The 24,571-nt window shown below is 47.0% G+C and overlaps 1 protein-coding gene across 1 annotated transcript in view; it reads right to left on the bottom strand.

The window, feature by feature from the left end:
* CDH15 (cadherin 15) overlaps nt 1–24,571 on the bottom strand; it is an 87,838-nt gene that overhangs the window by 37,382 nt on the left and 25,885 nt on the right. Inside the window, exons 2-5 of the mRNA XM_077451053.1 lie at nt 12,614–12,775; nt 10,828–10,983; nt 10,206–10,350; nt 7,103–7,263 (exon numbers count right to left, since the gene is read on the bottom strand). Coding sequence (XP_077307179.1) covers nt 7,103–7,263; nt 10,206–10,350; nt 10,828–10,983; nt 12,614–12,775 — 624 coding nt within the window. The remainder of the gene's footprint in view (nt 1–7,102; nt 7,264–10,205; nt 10,351–10,827; nt 10,984–12,613; nt 12,776–24,571) is intronic.

Below are 24,571 nucleotides of genomic sequence, written 5' to 3' on the forward strand. Positions count from 1 at the left end.
CGCTGCCCTATACTGCAGCAGTCCTTCAGCGGTATAGGGACTGACGTACAGTCTGCTAAACACTAATACACAACCTGCTTGGTCCACAAAAGTTCTTATAAGGACTGGTAACTTGGTATAGGGTGCTACGGTACATAGGCTTGAGTGCGGTACAGTCTGCTGTTCTGTAAGGACCGCTATAGGTCCACAATAGATAGGGTTGACGTGCACCACTGCTGACCGCTCACCTATACTGCAGCAGTCCTTCAGCGGTATAGGGACTAAGAGTTTTGTCACAGGGTCATTTAAAAAATGACATGCAGAGGAAGAGGCAGGCCCTTCCGCAGGGGTGGTAGGGGTAGGGCAGGAGCAACAGGCTTGAGCCAAAGTGGGAAGTTGCAGAAGGTGCGTTCAATTACTTTAAAGGATGCACCAGACTTGGTTGAGTGGCTCGCTCAGCCTTACTCTTCTGCACCCTCCTCATCCTCTCGATCTGCACCCTCTTCTTCACTCTCTGCTATGTGCACCCCCAAAGACACTACCACCAACAACACGACCACCACCACCACCACCACATACCTTCCGCTTGAGTCACTGGAATTATTTTCCGATCCATATCAAGAGGACATTTCTGATGCGCAGCCACTCTTGGTATTGGATCAGGAAGAGGAGGTAGCAACAAGCGCTACTCAGCAGTCTGACGCCAGTACCCAGATCAGCCCAAGGAGGAGGTTGGTCCCCGGTGTTGCTGCCTACTCTACTTATAGCGGTGGGGAAGGTGACGTTGATGATGACGTGTCTAGTGATGTCACGTGGGTGCCCACAAGAGAGGAAGAGGAGGGGAGTTCAGAGGGAGATATGGACCAGCAGATAGGGAGGAGAAGCAGCAATGACTTACATTGCACAGCAGGGACAAAGCAGACTGCAAATGTATCAGGAGCGAGTCATCGACCATGTACGGTCACATCTGGCGCTCCCAGGACACCGGCACATGGCTCCGCAGTGTGGGCTTTTTTTAACGTGTCCGCTGCTGACAATAGCGTTGCCATCTGCAATCTTTGCAGTCAACGCGTTAGTCGCGGTAAGCCCAATACTCACCTAGGGACGACCGCCTTAAGAAGGCACATGAGCAGCCATCACCGAGCCCAGTGGGAGCAACGGAACACACAAAGCCACACTGCAGGCTCTCACCGTCCAGCCTCGTCTTCTACTTCTCCTTCTCCTCTCTCCTCACAATTGTCCTCCACTCCACCTTCCATCACGCCAAGCTCACATTTTTCTGCAAAAAGGCAGGCTTCCGTGGGCCTAATGTTTGAGCGTAAAAAAATGATGACGCCGGATAACCCTCTTGCCCAACGGTTGGCGGCTGGCTTGTCAGAACTCATAGCCCGCCAACTACTGCCATATAAACTGGTGGACTCGGAGGCCTTTCGCAAATTTGTGGCCATTGGAACACCACAATGGAAGGTCCCAGGAAGGAAGTATTTCTCAGAGAAGGGCATCCCAGAGCTATATGGCCATGTTCAGCGGCAAGTGAATGTATCTCTGGCACACAGTGTCGGTGCCAAGATACATCTGACCACAGACACGTGGTCTAGCAAACACGGGCAGGGAAGGTATATCAGTTTTACTGCCCACTGGGTGAACCTTCTGACGGCCGTCAAGCATGTAACCCGTGGCACCCGTGTAGATTTGGTTTTACCGCCACGGATTGCATGCAGGCCTGACTCTTCTTCTCCTCCTCCTACTCCATCCTCCTCCCTCTCCTCCTCAGCTGCCTCCTCCTTTTCCGCTGCTAGCGTCTCTTCCACTGCACCGCCCAAGCTCCCCAGAACCTATTCCACATGCCAGGTGAGACGTTGCCATGCCGTGCTGCGTCTGTTGTGCCTGGAAGCAAAGAGCCACACTGGCCCGGCACTCCTTTCAGCTTTGCGTTCACAGGCAGATGAGTGGCTAACACCGCTCAATTTGACAGTTGGTAAAGTGGTGTGTGACAACGGTGCCAATCTGCTTAGCGCATTGAAACAGGGCAAAATCACGCACGTGCCGTGCATGGCACACGTCTTAAACTTGGTCGTGCAGCGATTCCTTGTCAAATACCCTGGGGTCCAGGACATCTTGCGGCAGGCAAGGAAAATCTCGGCCCATTTCAGAAGATCTTACACGGCCATGGCTCGCCTTGCTGACATTCAGCGGCGACACCATCTGCCGGTCAGACGTCTTATTTGCGATTGCCCGACGCGATGGAACTCAACCTTCTATATGCTTGATAGGCTGCTCCAGCAGAAACGTGCAGTTAACGTCTACCTGTATGAACTCTGCGAAAGAAACGGTTCTGGGGAGCTGGGTTTTTTTTCACCGCGCCAGTGGCTGCTCATGCGCGACACATGCAGACTTCTGCGGCCATTTGAGGAGATCACCAAACTGGTCAGTCGCAGCCATGGCGCCATCAGTGACATGGTACCTTATGCCTTCTTTCTGGAGCGTGCATTGCGTCGTGTCATTGATCAGGCTGTGGAGGAGCAGGAGCGGGAAGATGAGGAAGTCGCAATGCTGGATGAATTCCCAGGGGGGGCTACTCTATCTGAGACAAGTCAACAACAGGAGTCTGATGAGGAGTCAGAGGAGGATGGTGCCGGGGCGGATGAGCAGGAGCAAGAAGAGCATGCTTTAAACCTTTCTGGGATCCCTGTTGTGCGAGGATGGGGAGAGGAGAATGAAGAGGACGACATTATCCTGGATGATGAGCAGGAGCCAGGCCACCACACCGCTTCCACTTTAGTGCAAATGGGGGCCTTCATGCTCCAGTGTTTTAATAGGGACCCCCGTATAAAAAGCATGAGGGTCAAGGACCAGTACTGGGTGGCAACGTACTTAGACCCCCGGTACAAACACAAAATGGCGGAAATGTTACCGCCGTCGCAGAGGGCTGTCAGAATGCAGCACTTCCAGGCCTTGCTTCGAGAAATGCTGCATTCTGCTTTTGCGTGCGCTGGCAGAGGAGCAATTCCCACTCCCAGAGAAGGATTTGCGGGTACCAATCCAACAGCGCCTGCAAGAAGAGGCCGGTTTGAAGATGTGTTGGTGACTTCGGATATGAGGTCATTCTTTCAGCCGACCCATCGACAGGTGTCATCCGGATCCAGCATCAGGGAACGCCTAGACCGTCAGGTGTCCGACTACATTGGGTTAACGGCCGATGTGGACGCTCTGAGGAGTGATGAACCCCTAGACTACTGGGTGGGCAGGCTTGACCTCTGGCCAGAGCTTGCCCAATTTGCAATCGAACTGTTGGCTTGCCCCTCATCCAGTGTCCTGTCCGAAAGGACGTTCAGCGCAGCAGGGGGGATTGTGACCGATAAGCGTACTCGCCTAGCTCACCACAGTGTTAACTACCTCACATTTCTAAAAATGAATGAGGCATGGATCTCGGAGGAATTCAACACATGTGATCAGTAGACCATGTATATGTCTATAAACAATTTTTGGAATCAAGCACACAGACCTTCTTAATTCATTTGGCTCACTTCCCTGACCCAAAAAAGCACACCGTACTATATGCCCCTACCCTCCTCTTTGAAGAGGTTGAGCGGTGTCATATTTCTACTGGGGCTGCTTATTATGAGGGGTTCCCACCATCCCTGTGCTGTGCTGACTTCCTCCTGGGTGTTCTTATTATGAGGGGCTCCCACCATCCCTGTGCTGTGCTGACTTCCTCCTGGGGGTTCTTATTATGAGGGGATCACACCATCCCTGTGCTGTGCTGACTTCCTCCTGGGGCTGCTTACGGTGCTGCTGTCAGCGCTGTATGTCACGGAGCTGCTGTCAGCGCTGTATGTCACGGAGCTGCTGTCAGCGCTGTATGTCACGGAGCTGCTGTCAGCGCTGTATGTCACGGAGCTGCTGTCAGCGCTGTATGTCACGGAGCTGCTGTCAGCGCTGTATGTCACGGAGCTGCTGTCAGCGCTGTATGTCACGGAGCTGCTGTCAGCGCTGTATGTCACGGAGCTGCTGTCAGCGCTGTATGTCACGGAGCTGCTGTCAGCGCTGTATGTCACGGAGCTGCTGTCAGCGCTGTATGTCACGGTGCTGCTGTCAGCGCTGTATGTCACGGAGCTGCTGTCAGCGCTGTATGTCACGGAGCTGCTGTCAGTGCTGTATGTCACGGAGCTGCTGTCAGCGCTGTATGTCACGGAGCTGCTGTCAGCGCTGTATGTCACGGAGCTGCTGTCAGCGCTGTATGTCACGGTGCTGCTGTCAGCGCTGTATGTCACGGAGCTGCTGTCAGCGCTGTATGTCACGGAGCTGCTGTCAGCGCTGTATGTCACGGAGCTGCTGTCAGCGCTGTATGTCACGGAGCTGCTGTCAGCGCTGTATGTCACGGAGCTGCTGTCAGCGCTGTATGTCACGGTGCTGATGTCAGTGCTCTGTATTACGGTGCTGCTGTCAGTGCTCTGTATCTCCTGCACCCTCTTGTTTGCCTACCCTGGTCCCTGACCTTCCCTCTCCTCCATTGCCTTCATTAGCTCCATAGTCCTGAATTGTCAGAACAATTTCCCAAATAAAAAAAAAATGCTTGTAGTTATCGATCCCAAATTCACCTCATACATGTATTATGCTATTGTCCAGGTGGTGGGACTACGTGCTACCCCCTAATAATTACCCCGTGGCCGCAAATTCGACCTAAAGGTTTGCGAAATTCGCCTCCCATTGAAGTCAATGGAGCCCGCGGCGAACGGTCGTTTTCGCGAACGTTTGTGTCCGTTCGCGTTTCGCGTTCGCGAAACGTCCCGTCGGAAGTTCGTCCATCACTATCCCCCTGCTACTCCCCATCCTCCACAGTGCTGACAGCTTCTCTCCTCTTCTCTCCTACCAGCTGCTGCAGGGGATGTTTGAGAATGGGGAATTCCTTAATAAATACAGAGATCAGTACTGATCACTCCTGTGTCCATTCATAACTGAAGCATATTAAGCTATGTTTACAATACTTCAGCTTGAGAATGAACAGGAAATCGCTTAGCATAGAACACTGAGGAATCTGTGTCCTTAGTCCCTTTCTCTTTCTCAAAAATGAGACATGAGGAGTCTGTTTAGACTACTAATAATTCACCAAAGCAAAAAATTGTAAAAAAATAAATAAATGTAATAATAAATAATATTGTAAACAAAAATAAAATAGTAAAAGTAAAAAACTGCTGACACCATCCACTGCCCTACTGACACTGTTCATGTTTGTTTGCATTTTGTGTGTGCCTGTGTGGTATAATATATATATATATATATATATATATATATATATATATATATATATATATATATATATATACACACACATGGGCTTTATTTCTCAGAAAATAGGTGCAGGTACTCCCTGCTTCTGAGGCACAGCTTTTCCCTGCCCTCTACCCACCTCCGATGACCATCCCTTGGTTCCACCCCCTACCCACCTCCGAGGACCATTCCTTGGTTCCATCCTCTACCCACCTCAGAGGACCATTCCTTTGTTACACCCCCACCCACCTCCGAGGACCATTCCTTTGTTCCATCCCCTACCCACCTCCGAGGACCATTCCTTTGTTCCATCCCCTACCCACCTCCGAGGACCATTCCTTTGTTCAACCTCCGAGGGCCATTCCTTTGTTCCACCTCCGAGGACCATTCCTTTGTTCCATCCCCTACCCACCTCCGAGGACCATTCCTTTGTTCCACCTCCGAGGACCATTCCTTTGTTCCATCCCCTACCCACCTCCGAGGACCATTCCTTTGTTCCACCTCCGAGGACCATTCCTTTGTTCCACCTCCGAGGGCCATTCCTTTGTTCCACCTCCGAGGGCCATTCCTTTGTTCCACCTCCGAGGGCCATTCCTTTGTTCCACCTCCGAGGACCATTCCTTGGTTCCACTCCCTACCTACCTCCGAGGACCATTCCTTGGTACCACCCCCCCATCCACCTCCGAGGACTATTCCTTGGTACCACCCCCCCACCCACCTCCAATGACCATTCCTTGGTTCCATCCCCTACCCACCTCCGAGGCCCATTCCTTGGTTCCATCCTCTAACCACCTCCGAGGACCATTCCTTTGTTCCACCTCCGAGGACCATTCCTTGGTTCTACTCCCTATCCACCTCCGAGGACCATTCCTTGGTTCTACTCCCTATCCACCTCCGAGGACCATTCCTTGGTTCCACCTCCAAGGACCATTCCTTGGTTCCATCCCCTACCCACCTCTGAGGACCATTCCTTGGTTCCACCCCCCACCCACCTCCAAGGACAATTCCTTGGTTCCATCCCCTACCCACCTCCGAGGACCATTCCTTTGTTCCACCTCCGAGGACCATTCCTTGGTTCCACTCCCTACCCACCTCCGAGGACCATTCATTGGTTCCACCCCCCCACCCACCTCCAAGGACCATTCCTTGGTTCCATCCTCTAACCACCTCCGAGGACCATTCCTTTGTCCCACCTCCGAGGACCATTCCTTGGTTCCATCCCCCTACCCACCTCCGAGGACCATTCATTGGTTCCACCCCCCCACCCACCTCCAAGGACCATTCCTTGGTTCCATCCTCTAACCACCTCCGAGGACCATTCCTTTGTTCCACCTCTGAGGACCATTCCTTGGTTCCACTCCCTACCCACCTCCAAGGACCATTCCTTGGTTCCATCCCCCTACCCACCTCCGAGGACCATTCATTGGTTCCACCCCCCCCACCCACTTTCAAGGACCATTCCTTGGTTCCATCCTCTAACCACCTCCGAGGACCATTCCTTTGTTCCACCTCTGAGGACCATTCCTTGGTTCCACTCCCTACCCACCTCCAAGGACCATTCCTTGGTTCCACCCCCCCACCCACCTCCGAGGACCATTCCTTGGTTCCATCCCCTACCCACCTCCGAGGACCATTCCTTTGTTCCACCTCTGAGGACCATTCCTTGGTTCCACTCCCTACCCACCTCCGAGGTACATTTCTTGGTTCCATCCCCTACCCACCCCTGAGGACCATTCCTTGGTTCTACCCACCTCCGAGGACCATTCCTTGGTTCTACCCACCTCTGATGACCATTCCTTGGTTCCACCCCCTACCCACCTCCGAGGACCGTTCCAGGGTATATATATCTTACCTCTCGGTCCAGTCCAACTTGAACGGTCCTGATCTCGCCGGTGTCCTGGTTAATGCTGAACATTTCCGGACTCTCCTGCTGGACAATGGAGTACTTGAGCTGTGCGTTGTCTGTCGTTACATCATCAGCATCAGTAGCTATGACCCTCATCACCAGGGTGCCTGAGGAACACAGAGATCAATATGGTGACAGGGTGGTAACTGTCTTATAGGAATACTCCACCACAAAGTGAAATGTCATATTTTGAATGGAGCACATTGAGAAGAATCCATACCACATGGATGATGATTTAACAGGTTCCAGCATGATTCTGATCGGTCTATAGGGGGATTACATATAAAATGATGTTCACAAATGTGACCACTAGAGGGAGACATTTACCAAAGTATTTATTTGTCCCTAACAACTATGCCAACTGATTGCACATTGGCTTTCCATGGTCCTGACAACATTGTATACTCCTGACACTGGCCCATGAAGTGTGCAGGGTGGTCAGAAAGTGGGAGTTACACACAGAACACTATGGAGTTGATTTATTAAAGTCAAATAGATTGTGCACTTTGCAAGTGCATTTGCTCTGGAGCTTGGTAAATGAGGGGGAAGCTCTGCTGACTTTCATCATCCAATCATGTGCAAGCAAAAATGTTGTGTTTTTTCTTTTTCCTTGCATGTGATTGGGTATTCTTTGCAAATGAAGCTTCACTTCATTTATTAAGCTCTGGAGCATTATGCAAAGTAACAAGAGAAAACTCACCTAAGCTCTACCGATGTATGATGCAGGTACAGTATCTCACAAAAGTAAGTACACCCCTCAGTCACATCTGTGTAAATCTTTTCTTCTATCTTTTCATGTGACAACACTGAAGAAATGACACTTGTCTACAATGTAAAGTAGTGAGTGTACAGCTTGTATAACAGTGTAAATTTCCTGTCCCCTCAAAATAACTCAACACACAGCCATTAATGTCTAAATTGCTGGCAACAAAAGTCAGTACACCCCTAAGTGAAAATGTCCAAATTGGGCTCCAATTAGCCATTTTCCCCTCCCCTGGTGTCACGTGACTCGTTAGTGTTACAAGGTCTCATGTGTGAATGGGGAACAGGTGTGTTAAATTTGGTGTTATCGCTCTCACTCTCTCATACTGGTCACTGGAAGTTCAACATGGCACCCCATGGCAAAGAACTCTCTGAGGATCTGAAAAAAAGAATTGTTGCTCTACATAAAGATGGCCTAGGCCAGTGATGGTGAACCTTGGCACCCCAGATGTTTTGGAACTACATTTCCCATGATGCTCATGCATTCTGCAGTGTAGCTGAGCATCATGGGAAATGTAGTTCCAAAACACCTGGGGTCCCAAGGTTCACCATCACTGGCCTAGGCTATAAGAAGATTGCCAAGACCATGAAACTGAGCTGCAGCACGGTGGCCAAGACCATACAGCGGTATAACAGGACGGGTTCCCCTCAGAACAGGCCTCGCCATGGTCCACCAAAGAAGTTGAGGTCACGTGCTCAGCGTCATCTCCAGAGGTTGTCTTTGGGAAATAGAGGTATGAGTGCTGCCAGCATTGCTGCAGAGGTTCTAGGGGTGGGGGGTCAGCCTGTCAGTGCTCAGACCATGCGCCGCACACTGCATCAAATTGCTAAAGAAGCTGAGGGTAAAGGTGATGGACTGGCCAAGCATGTCTCCAGACCTAAACCCTATTGATCATCTGTGGGGCATCCTCAAATGGAAGGTGGAGGAGCGCAAGGTCTCTAAAATCCACCAGCTCCGTGATGTCATCATGGGGGAGGGGAAGAGGACTCCAGTGACAACCTGTGAAGCTCTGGTGATCGCCATGCCCAAGAGGGTTAAGGCAGTGCTGGAAAATAATGGAGGCCACACAAACCTCTAAGGGGATGGGCTTACTGAAACATGACAGAGATCACTGTCCCCGATCACCGGGAACTGATCCTGGTCATGTCACTAGGCAGAACGGGGAAATTCCTTGTTAACATAGGCAGTGCCCCATTCTGCCTCTCCTTGCCCCGATTGCAGGACGCTGGCAAGTTCCCGCAGTGCGCGGTGGTGTGCGTACGCCCGCTAGCCTACTTTTACAGAGGGACGTACAGGTACACCCCTTTGCGCAGGAGAGCCATTCTGCCGACGTATATCAGCATGCGCCGGTCGGCAAGCGGTTAAGCATCATAGCAGTTTAGAATTCAAACCTGATGCATTTCAGCCTAAGGCCTTCATTATGCTACGATGAACGCTTAGGCTGAAATGCATCAGTTTTGGATTCTGTACTGCTATGATGCTTAAACAATATTTTCCAAGGATGAAGCTGTTGAGCTGCCGGCTTGTACTTGTGTCGGATACTTTGCAAAGTGCACAGTCTATTTGCCTTTAGTAAATCAACCCCTAAATCTTACAAGCACAGAGCCCCCAGCAGGTAAGTGCTCAGAATGAGTCTCCCAATAACTTCCTGTAGTGAGCTGAATCTACAGCACTAAAATCACCAGAAGTATTGTGTTGTCAGTCCTGCTTGTGTTCTGACACCCCCCCGCCCTCCCACCCCCGCGCTGGACTACAGACCATCTCCCCCATGGTATGGAGATGAGGAGAGAGAATGTGGAGAACTTGTCAGGGCTGACAACACTGTTTGGGATTTCAGTGCCGCAGAGTCAGAGGTGTCAGCTCACTACAGGAAGAGTTGGGAGCTCACTGGATTTCTGGCAAATCAAATCAATAGGTATTTTTGCACCTGCAGCATGTGGAAGTTCCTGCCGCCCACATAGTGTATGTGTTCAGCGGCAAAGAGGGGTTGGCTTTAATGCCCACATGTCGCACATATGTGTCCTCGGATGGCTGAGGTTGCAGTGCTGAGAGCGCGCTCACAGCATGTTCCAAGCAAACTGACAACTCTTTGGTCTCTAGTCATGATCAGGAGCTGGGGGGATGGGTCCCCAATCATGTGACCACTGTAACGGACAATCACAGTGGTTCGGGAAAACTGCCACCTGGGTGGGAAGGGGTTAAACAGACAAAACCTGTATGTACATGCGCATGGATTGTGATTTTTTTTTTTTTTTTGTCCAGACATGCGCTTTAATCCTAACTTACCAGGAATTGCATTCTCCAGGATGTATCCTTTGAAGACTGCCTGAGAAAAGACCGGACGGTTGTCATTTTGGTCCAGAACAACAATCTCAAGATCTGTAGGGTCCTCAAGGGGAACGCCATCACTGTCCAATGCAAACGCACGAAGCTGGGGAGGAAAAACAGACAGAAAATGGGGGTGAAAATGGACTTGTCTAAATGTTCCGGATCGGCTATCTGTGCGGGAGACGTCCGGATTCCGGGGATCGCCCATCAAGCAGGAGGCGAGGACGGTAGAGAACCGACCAGTCCGCTGCAGGGGAGCGCTCCGGAACAAACTAGAGTCACCCACTTTGTAACCAATCTGTTATCAGCTTCCATTGCTGCACCAGAATACTGACAACTGAAATGTAATTGGCTGCTAGGGATCACTGCTCTTCTTCAGCTGTTATACTATACAAGCAATAACTGACACATTGTGCTAACTGACATACTGCAAAAACTGACGCACTGCAATTACTGACACATTATAATAACTGACACATTGTGCTAACTGACATACTGCAAAAACTGACACACTGCAATGACTGACACATTATAATAACTGACACATTATAATAACTGACGCTGGAAATATATTTCATACCTTGAAGCGCTCTATCTTCTCACGATCCAGCACTGCATTTAGGTAGACAATTCCAGTTGTTTTATTGATATTAAAAAATCCTTTGGGTTCCTCATCAACACCCGGCCCCTTGATGCTGTATATGACACTTCCCAAATACTGCTTGTCTGACTTTATCTAAAAAAAAAGAAAAAAGGAAAAAAGGAAGAAGCCTCCTTATATCAGTTGTACCTACCTAAGGATTTGTCATTTCCAGCCCGTGATTGGACAACGGAGGAGCAGCATGAGGCTGATGAGTGTCCTTTCTGTTCGGCCAGACTAGTGACTGTTATATGACCACTGACACCAATGATCTTTATAGTTGTCTGTAACTGGGGCGTCCTCCCCACTGATCGCCAGCACCATTTCTTCCATCGATTCTTACATTAAGGGGCATTTTTCCCACTGACACCCAACGTAAACCAATGAAAGGAGCATTCATTTTACTGATCCTAAATATAGGGGACATTCTCCCAAATGACACCCAATTTAACTAAAATAAGGGGCAGTCTTCCCACTGACCACCAATATAACCAATAGGGGTATCCTCACCATTAATTACCATTGTTAGGGGTATTTATTCAATTGATTCTTAATTTAAGGGGCACTCTTCCCACTGACCACCAACGTAACCAATGAAAGGAGCATTCATTCTAATGATCCTCAATATAGGGGACATTCTTCCAACAAACACCCAATGTAACCAACATAAGGGGCATTCTTCCCACTGACCACCATTGTATCCAATATAAGGGGCATTCGTCCCACTGACCCCCCAGTGCAACTAATGCTAGGGGCATTCTTCCAACTGACACCCAATTTAACTGGGGCATTCTCCCCGTTGATCACCAGTGTTATGGGCACCTATTCAATTGATTCTTAATTTAAGGGACATTCCTCCCACTGACACCCAATGTAACGAACGTAAGGGGCATTCTTCCCACTGACCACCAATATAACCAATGCAAGCTGCATCCTCCCCACTTATCACCAATGCAAGGAGCATTTATTTTATTGATTCTTAATGTAAGGGGCATTCTTCCCACTGACCACCCCAATACAACCAATGCAAGGTGCATACTTCCATTAACCCTTAGTGTAACCAATATAAGGGGCATTAATCCAACTGATTAGGCCGCAGTACAGTATTGGGCATACTTCCCACTGACCCCCAATGCAACCAATAATGGGCATGCTTCCCAGTGACCTACAGTACAACCAATGTAAGGGGTATTCATCCCAGTGACTCCCAGTGTAACCAATGTAATAGGCATACTTCCCATTGCCCCTGATGTAACCAATGTAAGAAGCATTCCTCCCAATTACCCCCTTTTATAACAAATTTAATGGATATTCTTTAATTAATATAATGGGCATTCTTTCCACTGACCCTCAATGTAACCAATGTAAAGGGCATTAATCACAGTCACCACAAATGTACAGTACTCAATGTAGAGTAAGGGGCATTCTTCCCACTGACCCCCAATGTACCTAATTAAGGGAACATTGTTCCCATTTACCACCAATGTACCTAATGCAAAGGGCACTCTTCCTACTGACCCATCCAATGTAACCAATGTAAAGGGCATTCTTCCCACTTACTACAAGTGTAAAAAATGAAAGGGGCATTTTTATAACAAAGTAATCAATGTAAGGGTATTCTTCCTCTAACCGTAGGTAAAAAGGTTGATGAAGTCTGGTCTTTAGTGCAGCACCAGACACAAGTTAATACTGTTCCTCCCATACAGCTCACCCATGCTTTTCATACCTGTACGACCTGCGAGGGGATATTTTTCAGATTCTCTGACACTGAGATAGTAGGGATCACCCAGGCTCTCCTAAACCTCTGTGCCCCAGCCATGTGATGTCTCCATGGATGAAGCAGGGGCACATCTTGTGTAAGCTCTTCCTGTGATGTTGTGCCAAGGACCTACAGGAGAAGAAATGTAGAAAAGAGGGATCAGTCAAATACAACAAAGTCCCCTAACTCCCTCCAGAAACTTCATCCCCCGACAGAGTCACCAAGTCTCTAAATCGCCTCCAGAAACCTCATCTTCAACAGGGCCACCAAGTCCCTCAACCACCTCCAGAAACCTCATCCCCAACAGTGCCACCAAGTCCCCTAACCCCCTCCAGAAACCTCATCTTTGACAGGGCCACTAAGTCTCTAATCCGCCTCCAGAAACCTCATCTTTAACAGGGCCACCAAGTCCCCTAACCACCTCCAGAAACATCATCCCAAACAGAGCCACCAAGTCACTCAACCACCTCTAGACCCTCATCTTCAACAGGGCCACCAAGTCACTCAACCACCTCTAGAAACCTCATCTTCAACAGGGCCACCAAGTCACTCAACCACCTCTAGAAACCTCATCTTCAACAGGGCCACCAAGTCCCCCAACCACCTCTAGAAACCTCATCTGCAACAGGGCCACCAAGTCCCCCAACCACCTCTAGAAACCTCATCTACAACAGGGCCACCAAGTCCCCCAACCACCTCTAGAAACCTCATCTGCAACAGGGCCACCAAGTCCCCCAACCACCTCTAGAAACCTCATCTGCAACAGGGCCACCAAGTCCCCCAACCACCTCTAGAAACCTCATCTGCAACAGGGCCACCAAGTCCCCCAACCACCTCTAGAAACCTCATCTTCAACAGGGCCACCAAGTCCCCCAACCACCTCTAGAAACCTCATCTGCAACAGGGCCACCAAGTCCCCCAACCACCTCTAGAAACCTCATCTACAACAGGGCCACCAAGTCCCCCAACCACCTCTAGAAACCTCATCTGCAACAGGGCCACCAAGTCCCCCAACCACCTCTAGAAACCTCATCTTCAACAGGGCCACCAAGTCCCCCAACCACCTCTAGAAACCTCATCTGCAACAGGGCCACCAAGTCCTCCAACCACCTCTAGAAACCTCATCTGCAACAGGGCCACCAAGTCCCCCAACCACCTCTAGAAACCTCATCCCCGACAGTGCCACTGAGACTCCTCACCCCCTCCAGAAACCTCATCCCCGACAGTGCCACCAAGTCTCCTCACATCTTCCAGAAACCTCATCCCCGATAGTGCCACCGAGTCTCCTCACCCCCTCCAGAAACCCCACTCCCCCAAAGTGACACCTATCCCTCAACCAGGACCTTCCAGAATTTCAATACTTATTTTCAATTCCCATACTTTTATTGTGTGAGGATAAACGTATTTTCTTACTTTTGGGGCATGGAAGGTTTTGCAAGAATTTAACGGGCCCCGCACTCAGTAAGGTTGGGAACCCCTGCTCTAGTGTCCATCATGTAGGGCTTATACTGTATCTACTTTCATCAGGGAGCAGCTGCATGACATGACCCTAGTGTTTGTAGACAGATTCACTTAATTTTATGGTTATAAATATCAGCCTGGAACAGATTTGATTACTAGGAGAAGAGAACTGACTCTAGCAGAAAATGAAAGAGAAATTTCCTGAGGTCGGGTATATTGCAGGTACATAACCAGCAAATGACATGGGTATAGCCAGTTGGTAAATCTGCTTTCAATGACTGGCACTGTCACATAGTATGTGAAGAGATGTGGCAATCTCAGGTTAGCTGGGTGCCTTAATGGCATTAAGTACATTATAGGACACGGGGCACCATATGCTGAGGGAACAGCTGCTGGAGCCACCAGGTGTCACAACACTGGTACCCAGGGGACCCCATGAACCTCTTAGACTGAGTGTAGCCAGGTGCTCCCGGACTCCCTCCATACCATGTGCAGAGCGGGAGCCTACTCTAATCTTACAACGACAACTGGAACAGGTGTAACAGGAAGAATGTCTCTTACCAGATCTTCTGGCGGCACACTGACCCTTAGGCTGGCCATACACTGCCATCATTGAGTCAAATCATTTAGTTTGAAAGCCCTTCCAACTGCTATTTGAATGAAATCTCATGTATTACAAAGATTTTGTTATAATATCTGTGATTTTTTTTTTGTACAATTTTCCCCCGTTCAGTTAGATCTCAAAATGGTAGAGAAACAAACAAAAAAAAATGTTACTCCACAAAGTCGGACTTTAAATCCGAGGCTAACAGAACTGGTATAAAAGCAAATCATTTATTATATCTTGTTAAAACAATGTTTCTAAGGGTCTATAAACATGATATAAACATAAATACAAAAATAAATAAATATATATATATATATAAATATATATATATATATATATATATATATATATATATATATATATATATATACTGTATATAAAAGATAAATACATATTAGTACCCAGATTCGGGACACGGACACCTGCTAGCTTAGATCATCACAAAACTACGGAGCTTTACAGCAATGTCTATAACAATGTGTGGCGAGGTGTCCTTCACGTATTCACAGTTAACAGGTTTCGCAGCAACGCCACTTCTTCAGGGTGGAACCAAATTCAGTTAGAATTTTGTTTGTTTGAGAAAAAATTTCCATCCTGCTCCTTTAAATTTATTTTCGTCACTACGGTTGAAAACGTACATTGACTTGACCCCCCCCTAACCATTAGAAAATCCACAGAGCTTTCTAAAAATTCACCCCACAATGCTGCAGTGATGTGCGGTACAGTTTGTGGGTGGAGTCTGGTATATTTGGTCTTTTTTTTTTTTTAAATCCCTCAGAGACTTCACAGGAGAGATTCCTCTGTACAGCCAAAAGGAAAAAGACCCAATCGCCGCACACCAACAAGACTATGAATGAAGGCGGCTTCAGCCTGGCTACTCTCCCCTCTACTCTTTTGCCCAGTGGGGTAAAACGCACCAGGATGTGGCCTGGACAGAACTCAGCTGAAGCCGCCTAGATTCATAGTACAAGTAGGGTCTTGTTGTTATGCATTGAGTGGATCTTTTTCCTGTCACAGGAGTAACATGTGGGAACCTTGTGGGCCGATGCAACAGTTGACCCGGGGACCGTGCCTAACATCCGCCACTTCCACTGCATGTCAAGAAAGTGGTGGCCTTGTAAAGGGAAACTCAGAAGGCCAGCCTGGGCCCCACCCAGGGGAATGCTGTACTGGGCTGGATGGGGAAGGGGGGTCAGAGCTGATGCTGAGCAGAGAGTGTGCCGCTGAAGGAAAGGGTCTGCCCCGTTACCCTGTGTAGGTGCAATTGGAAACTCAGAGGCCTAAGACAGGCCTGGGTGGGTCCCTTACTGAATCACCTATGCAGCAACATAGTGTAAAATCTAGTGTGACAGGGAGGCCGCATGGGCCCCCTGAAGCATGGCCTGAGTCACCATTTCAACCAATCAAGCTCCGCCCATGTACATGCCTCTTGTATATGTATGGCTATGGGGCATGGAATGCCCTAGGTGACAGCTTCCTGGTGGGCTTGCCCACATGGGTTTGGATCCTAGTCCGAATATGCCCAAGCTATTCTCTAATTTCGTGTATAAGGGGTGGAGGGAAAAACTTGACTTTTAAAGAGAAAGTCATTATTTGCATTAATCTTCATCTGCATATATCTTCAGATCTACTGAGGGTTCATCATATATCTTCAGATCTACTGAGGGTTTCATCATACATCTTCAGATCTACTGCGGGTTCATCATATATCTTCAGATCTACTGAGGATTTAATTATATATCTTCAGATCTACTGATGGTTTCATCATATATCTTCAGATCTACTGATGGTTTCATCATATATCTTCAGATCTACTGATGGTTCATCATATATCTTCAGATCTACTGAGGGTTTCATCATATATCCTCAGATCTACTGAGGGTTCATCATATATCTTCAGATCTACTGATGGTTCATCATATATCTTCAGATATACTGAGGGATCCATCATATATCTTCAGATCTGCTGATGGTTCATCATATATCTTCAGATCTACTGATGGTTCATCATATATCTTCAGATATACTGAGGGATCCATCATATATCTTCAGATCTGCTGATGGTTCATCATATATCTTCAGATCTACTGATGGTTCATCATATATCTTCAGATATACTGAGGGATCCATCATATATCTTCAGATCTACTGAGGGATCCATCATATATCTTCAGATCTACTGAGGGTTCATCATAAATCTTCAGATCTACTGAGGGTTTCATCATATATCTTCAGATCTACTGATGGTTCATCATATATCTTCAGATCTACTGATGGTTCATCATATATCTTCAGATATACTGAGGGATCCATCATATATCTTCAGAACTACTGAGGGATCCATCATATATCTTCAGATCTACTGAGGGTTCATCATATATCTTCAGATCTACGGAGGGATCCATCATATATCTTCAGATCTACTGAGGGATCCATCATATATCTTCAGATCTACTGATGGTTCATCATATATCTTCAGATCTACTGAGGGTTTCATCATATATCTTCAGATCTACTGAGGGTTCATCATATATCTATCAGATCTACTGATGGTTTCATCATATATCTTCAGATATACTGAGGGATCCATCATATATCTTCAGATCTACTGAGGGTTCATCATATATCTATCAGATCTACTGATGGTTTCATCATATATCTTCAGATATACTGAGGGATCCATCATATATCTATCAGATCTACTGATGGTTTCATCATATATCTTCAGATATACTGAGGGATCCATCATATATCTTCAGATCTACTGAGGGTTCATCATATATCTATCAGATCTACTGATGGTTTCATCATATATCTTCAGATATACTGAGGGTTCATCATATATCTTCAGATCTACTGAGGGTTCATCATATATGCTCAGATCTACTGAGGGTTCATCATATATGCTCAGATCTACTGAGGGTTCATCATATATCTTCAGATCTACTGAGGGATCCATCATATATCTTCAGATCTACTGATGGTTTCATCATATATCTTCAGATCTACTGAGGGATCCATCATATATCTTCAGATCTGCTGATCGTTTCATCACATATTTTCAGATCATCATCTACTGAGGGTTTCATCATATATCTTCAGATCTACTGGGGGGTTCATCCTGTGGTTTTCTAGACATTAACCTTTGCTTACATATTTATACGCCATTGCCCAGGTTTACTAAAAAGTCATCTCTTTTCTCCATCTCATGAGGGTGGAGAGCTCCCCTAGAGAAACTCCCCAAACTGCTCTAATATTAATGGCTTGCTCCTGGCTCTGGCATTGCAAGACGCAGCAGCTGTTGTGGAGTTACGAGTCCCAGTCGTGACTACAGGGCACATTATGGGCTTCCCAAGTGCTGTGTAAAGTTTTATAGTCAGACTGGAGTCCTCCCTTAATGCAGCCCAGGTGGACGCCGCAGCCAAATAAGTGGATTAAACAAAGTCAAACAGAAGCAGCACCGAGGTCCATGATGTACATGGATCTGATATATCAGAAACAACCCCAACAACAGCTGAAACATTACAAATCCAATAATCCAACACACTCAGCTTTACATAAATGCACACAATGATGGGGATCACCCCCCCTCGATCAACGTTATTATTAAGGGATAATTGATCAGATTCCCCAATTTATCCCCCCTTTTATTTTCCAAGTGCACGAACACACAATTAAAGGAACATTTTGATTGGATGGTTTTGGGCAATGCAGACAACCAACGGCAGGATCCCTGGCTGCTTTACATACATTGCTTATCATGCAAATCATGATGCTCTCTTCAAATGAGCACCAAAGTACTGCAGGGGGGCTCCCCTAGAGAAAATGACGTATATATTCCAACCCCTCCCTACTATACTACCTAATGAAAAAAATCAATAAGTAAATAATATATAATAATAATAATAATAATAAAAATAATAATAATAATAATAATAATAAATTAATAATAAATAAATAAATACACACCAGGGTAACTAAATAATAATACTATTTTTAATAGTCATAATAAATGAACATGAGGGTTAGGGGTTAACCTTAACAAAATAAACAAAATACATTAACAATAATAATAATATAATAAACACCAGGGTTAGGGTTATGGGTTAATGTATTTATTTATTTTAGGGAAATTATTTATTATTTATTTATCATTTAATTTTTTTTTTTGCAATTAAGCAGAAAATAAATCGCAAATAGATGCTTAACAAGATGTGCAAAAAATCATGCATTTCAATTGGGGGGGGGGGGGGGGCGCTTCAAAGAGCACCTATCTGCCCAAATCGAACTAGGAAAGTAGCTCCAAAACTTTGAGCTTCAGGTGACTTGGAGTGGAGATGTGAACCATCACCACAGAGAGCTTCAAGCTACCGTATAAAACGGGCGTGAATGGGGCCAAAATGAGGTTAGATCTCCTCCATGGGGAAATGGATACAAAACCCGATGGAGGTTCTAACCCCAACTACTCTGCTGGCTGTAGTTGGGTGTAGCAGGGCTTCCTTTGATGTCCCACCCTGTCCATGTCATTATGTGTCCCCCCATACAGATATTTACACTGCTGTCAGCCAAGAGAGCCAAATGGCCGAGTCAGAGAGGTCAGGAATGCAGGAAGGTCCATCTGTTGGATCTGATCCACCAACCTGTCATCAGACGGTCATTCCCACATCCAGTCCATCCTGATGGAGATAACAGAGTGGAGTTGAACATTGACCTTTCTAACATTTACTCCAAATTCACTATTCACAGATCTTTCCAGTCTCGCTGTCCTGTGTTTTACCAGATTTGGATAGTTTTATTTCATACAAAGAATTGTAAACTCTCCTTCCAGTCATCTGGTTATCACTCCTACTTAAAGCATCAGTCCACCCACAACTGATATTTTATTTATAGGTGGAGTCTGGAGGGTTGAGTCAGCCCTTATCTTCAGGGGTGGTCAACTTTCTTTATTTTGGGTAGGGGCTCAAGTGTGGCCCCCCGACATCAGCAAAGGGCCACACATAAAATTCTGAAAATAATCATTATCAGAGACAGCAGACACACAACAGATATAGTAAAAACTATATACATGATACAAGAGATGGTCAGAGGCTGCAGACATGATACAAGAGATGGTGAGAGACTGCAGACATGATACAGAAGATGGCCAGAGACTGCAGACATGATACAAGAGATGGTGAGAGACTGCAGACATGATACAAGAGATGGTGAGAGACTGCAGACATGATACAGGAGATGGTCAGAGATTGCAGACATGATACAGGAGATGGTCAGAGACTGCAGACATGATACAAGAGATGGTCAGAGGCTGCAGACATGATACAAGAGATGGTGAGAGACTGCAGACATGATACAGAAGATGGCCAGAGACTGCAGACATGATACAAGAGATGGTGATAGACTGCAGACATGATACAAGGGATGGTCAGAGACTGCAGACATGATACAAGGGATGGTCAGAGACTGCAGACATGATACAGGAGATGGTCAGAGACTGCAGGCATGATACAAGAGATGGTCAAAGACTGCAGACATGATACAAGAGATGGTGAGAGACTGCAGACATGATACAGAAGATGGCCAGAGACTGCAGACATGATACAAGAGATGGTGAGAGACTGCAGACATGATACAAGGGATGGTCAGAGACTGCAGACATGATACAGGAGATGGTCAGAGACTGCAGACATGATACAAGAGATGGTCAGAGACTGCAGACATGATACAAGAGATGGTGAGAGTGCAGACATGATACAAGAGATGGTGAGAGAGTGCAGACGTGATACAAGAGATGGTGAGAGAGTGCAGACGTGATACAAGAGATGGTGAGAGAGTGCAGACATGATAAAAGAGATTATTATTATTATACAGGATTTATAAACTGCCAACAGTTTAGGCAGCGCTTAACAAAATGAAGGCAGACATTACAGTTACATTACAATTTGGTATAAGAGGAATCAGAGGGCCCTGCTCATTACAGTTTACAATCTAAGAGGGGGGGGGGGTCAATTGATACAAAAGTTAATAGCTGTGGGGGATGAGCTGATGGAGGAAGTAAAACAGTGTTAGTTAGAAGCAGGATAGGCTTTAAAGAGAAGTGTTTTCAGAGATCGTCTAAAGATGGATAGATTAGGGGACAGTCGGACAGATTGGGGTAGGGAATTCCAAAGGATGGGAGAAGCTCTGTAGAAATCCTGGAGGTGAGCATAGGAGGAGGTGACAAGTGAGCTAGAGAGCAGGAGGTCTTGGGAGGACTGAAGTCAATGATTCGGTTGGTATTTTGAGACTAGGTTAGTGATGTAGCTGAGGGAAGAGTTATGGATGGCTTTGTAAATTATTGTTAGTACTTTGAATTTTATTTGTTGGGTGAGTGGAGGCCAGTGGAAGGATTTGCAGAGAGCGGTGGAGGACACTGAATGGAGGTCAGTGGAGGGATTGGTAGAGAGGGGTGGAGGACACTGAATGGAGGTCAGTGGAGGGATTGGCAGAGAGGGGTGGAGGACACTGAATGGAGGTCAGTGGAGGGATTAGTAGAGGGGGGTGGAGGACACTGAATGGAGGTCAGTGGAGGGATTGGTAGAGAGGGGTGGAGGACACTGAATGGAGGTCAGTGGAGGGATTGGTAGAGAGGGGTGGAGGACACTGAATGGAGGTCAGTGGAGGGATTGGTAGAGAGGGGTGGAGGACACTGAATGGAGGTCAGTGGAGGGATTGGTAGAGAGGGGTGGAGGACACTGAATGGAAGCCAAAGGAGGGATTGGCAGAGAGGGGTGGCGGACACTGAATGGAAGCCAAAGGAGGGATTGGCAGAGAGGGGTGGAGGACACTGAATGGAAGCCAAAGGAGGGATTGGCAGAGAGCGGTGGAGGACACTGAATGGCTGGTAAGGTGGATGAGTCTTGCAGCGGCATTTATTATGGACTGAAGGGGGGAGGAGTCTATGTAAAGGTAATCCAATGAAAAGGGAGTTGCAGTAGTCGAGGCGAGAGATGACCAGGGAGTGAATTAGAAGCTGGTGTAATTAGTTACAAAAGGGGTGAATTCCGGAGATGTTGCGGAGGCTAAGGCGGCATGATTTGGACAGGGATTGGATGTGGGCCTGAAAGGACAGTTCAGAGTCTAGGGTTACCCCTGGCACCGTGGCATGTGGGGATGGACTGATAGTTGTGCCATTGATCTTGACAGAGAAGTCAGGGAAAGGGGCACGTGGGGGAGGAAACATTATGAGCTCGGTGGTGTGACATCCAGGCTGATTTGCCTGTTAAATCAGTGATGTGTGAAGAGACTGATGGGGTGAGCTGAGGGGTAGAGAGATAGATTTGGGTGTCATCGGCATATAAATGGTAGCAGAAGCCATGGGAGGCCATCAGCTGACCCAGGGAGGATGTGTAGATTGAGAATAGTAGAGGTCCAAGGACGAGGAGGAGATGGAGAGGAGGAAGTGGAGTTGTAAGTGACACTGAAGGTGCGGTGAGGTAGGGAAGATTCAAATAAACAGGAAGTGCAGCCATGGACACCAAGCAAATTGAGTTTGTCGAGGAGGAGGGGGCGATCAACTGTATCAAAGGCAGCAGAGAGGTCCAAGAGTAAGAGTACGGAATAATGACCGTTGGTTGTAGCTGGTAGTAGGTCGTTTGTGAGTTTTAGGAGAGCGGTTTCTGTGGAGTGCTGTGGACAGAAATCCAGACTGAAGGGGATCAAGAAGGTTATTCTCAATGAGGTGGTCGCTCAGTCGGTTGTAGACCAAACGTTCAAGGAGTTTGGAGGCAAAAGGAAGTAAGGAGATGGGTCATAGGTTGTTAAGATTGGTGGGGTCCAATGAGGCCTCTTCTGGTATGGGACTGACTAGTGCATGTTTTAGAGGGTTGGGGACGATGCCAGTAGAGAGGGAGAGGTTGAAGGTATGGATTAAAGAGTGTAGGATTGAGTAGGATTGAGTCAGAGGGTGACCGAAGTATTTGATAAGGAACGGGGTCCAGGGGGGCAGGAAGTTAGGTGGGCGTTAGAAAAAAGCTTAGTGACTTCCTCTAAAGTAGTTGGGTTAAACGAGAGTATTGATTGTACAGGAGGACAAAGAGTGTAAAGTGAGGAAGATATCTGTAGGGTGGAGATCTCGAGACAAATTGTATCAATCTTATTTTTGAAGTGATTAGCAATCTTCTGGGTAAGTTAGCGGGTGGAGGTAATGGAGGACGAAGTAGAGCGTTAAAGGTAGAAAAGAGCTGACCGGGAGATGGTTGCTGTAGGCTGAAGAAAGCGCAGGCGTGTTGATATTTCTGCACACGGACTGTCTGTGTTCCTCTCCTGACCAACCCAACCAGGAAAACCGTCTAGCAGGAAAACACAAACTGAAGTGGATTTATGGCCTGGCAGCGTTAACCCTTGATGGAGTGGCGGGCAGGTGTGAAAGCTGCCTCCCCCGCTTAGTGTGGTAACTGATTATCCAGCTGTCCAGAATGGGAGGGGAACAAGTGTGGGGATTAGCTTGACTTTACCAGTCCCCAGTGACCCAGTAAGTACCAGCTGCTGCCGCCCCCCCCCCCCCCATGTATGGTTGGGGTACGATCGTGTTACAAGCGTCCCGGGAATTTACCTCATTCCTAAACAAGACAAAGGCGGAGGTATGCGCTGTATGTACTGTACAGCCCAGACACTTATTTATACCGGGTGATAAACTCCTATAAATCCAGAGTCGGGAGCGAGGCCGGAGACTTCGAAATAAAATGGAGCGAGGCCTTGCAAACGCAGGATTCTGGAGTTATTAAGCCAGCATTTCCAAGCAACTCTGCGGACTTTTTCAGACCTTTCCATATAACTAATTCCAGTTACTTTTTGTAGAACCCATTCACACCTTTTCAGTATGGGACGTGTCAAATGTGTCATTCATTTTGAAAAGCTAAGCTGCTCCAACACACATGCGTTGCAACGCACCGCAACACCCGGTAATGCACTACCATAATTTGGTGCAGTGAGTTGCCAAAATGGTGCATATGGTTATTTTAATGGTGCATTGCCTGTGACTGATGTGCCTTAAAGTGTCACTAAATCCCCATCATAAAAAAAATGATGAATAAATGGTGTATTCCATGCTCTTCATCCTTACTCATCACTATGAGATTCATTTTCTGTATTCTGCTCTCTATCTCCCCCTTCTGTCCATGTCCCCAATACAGCGAGGGATTTTTCAGATCGGTGTTGTCAGCTCTGCACATGCTCAGTTTTCAGTGAGTTTCTAAAGCTGAGCATTTCCTCCCTATCACATCTGAGCAGCCCATGTGACTATAGAGTCACACATGTGGGAGTGTACACAATGACAGCTCACTCCCTCCCTCATCCATGCCTACTAACCAGCTAAAAACAATGGGGGCGGGATATTACATGTGGATTGATGGAGGCTTTGCCTCCCAATTCTAAGACACAGGCTGGAGGGGCGTGACCCCCGCACCATGTTATTGACACAAATAATAAAGATTTGATTTAAAAAATATATTTGTAAGACAATTTAAAGCAGTTTGTTGATATTAATTGTTTATGTGTTACAAAGTTTTTCTTTTTTCTTTACTAGAAGCTCCTCCTGCTTATGTTTCCCTGCAGACAGGCTGGGAGAGAGCTGGGTCATGTGACAGCTGGATATTTATTAGGAAAAGGGGACTTCGATATATATTTTTTTAACTAAAATAAACGACAGTGCCGCCATCCCCATACAGAAATAGAAGGGGGAATGTACATTACACAACGTGTGTTTAGTATCACTTTAATGCAACTTCTCACGCACATGCGTTATTATAACACACCAGGACGCCATGGTCTGAATTGGCTTTTATTGTTTTGGATATACTGGGGTAAAGTTTCTAAATTGC

This window comes from Lithobates pipiens, unplaced genomic scaffold (genome assembly GCF_037356315.1).
Source record: "Lithobates pipiens isolate NorthernLeopardFrog02 unplaced genomic scaffold, aLitPip1_a1.2 Scaffold_10, whole genome shotgun sequence".
In the NCBI taxonomy this organism is placed as follows: domain Eukaryota; kingdom Metazoa; phylum Chordata; class Amphibia; order Anura; family Ranidae; genus Lithobates; species Lithobates pipiens.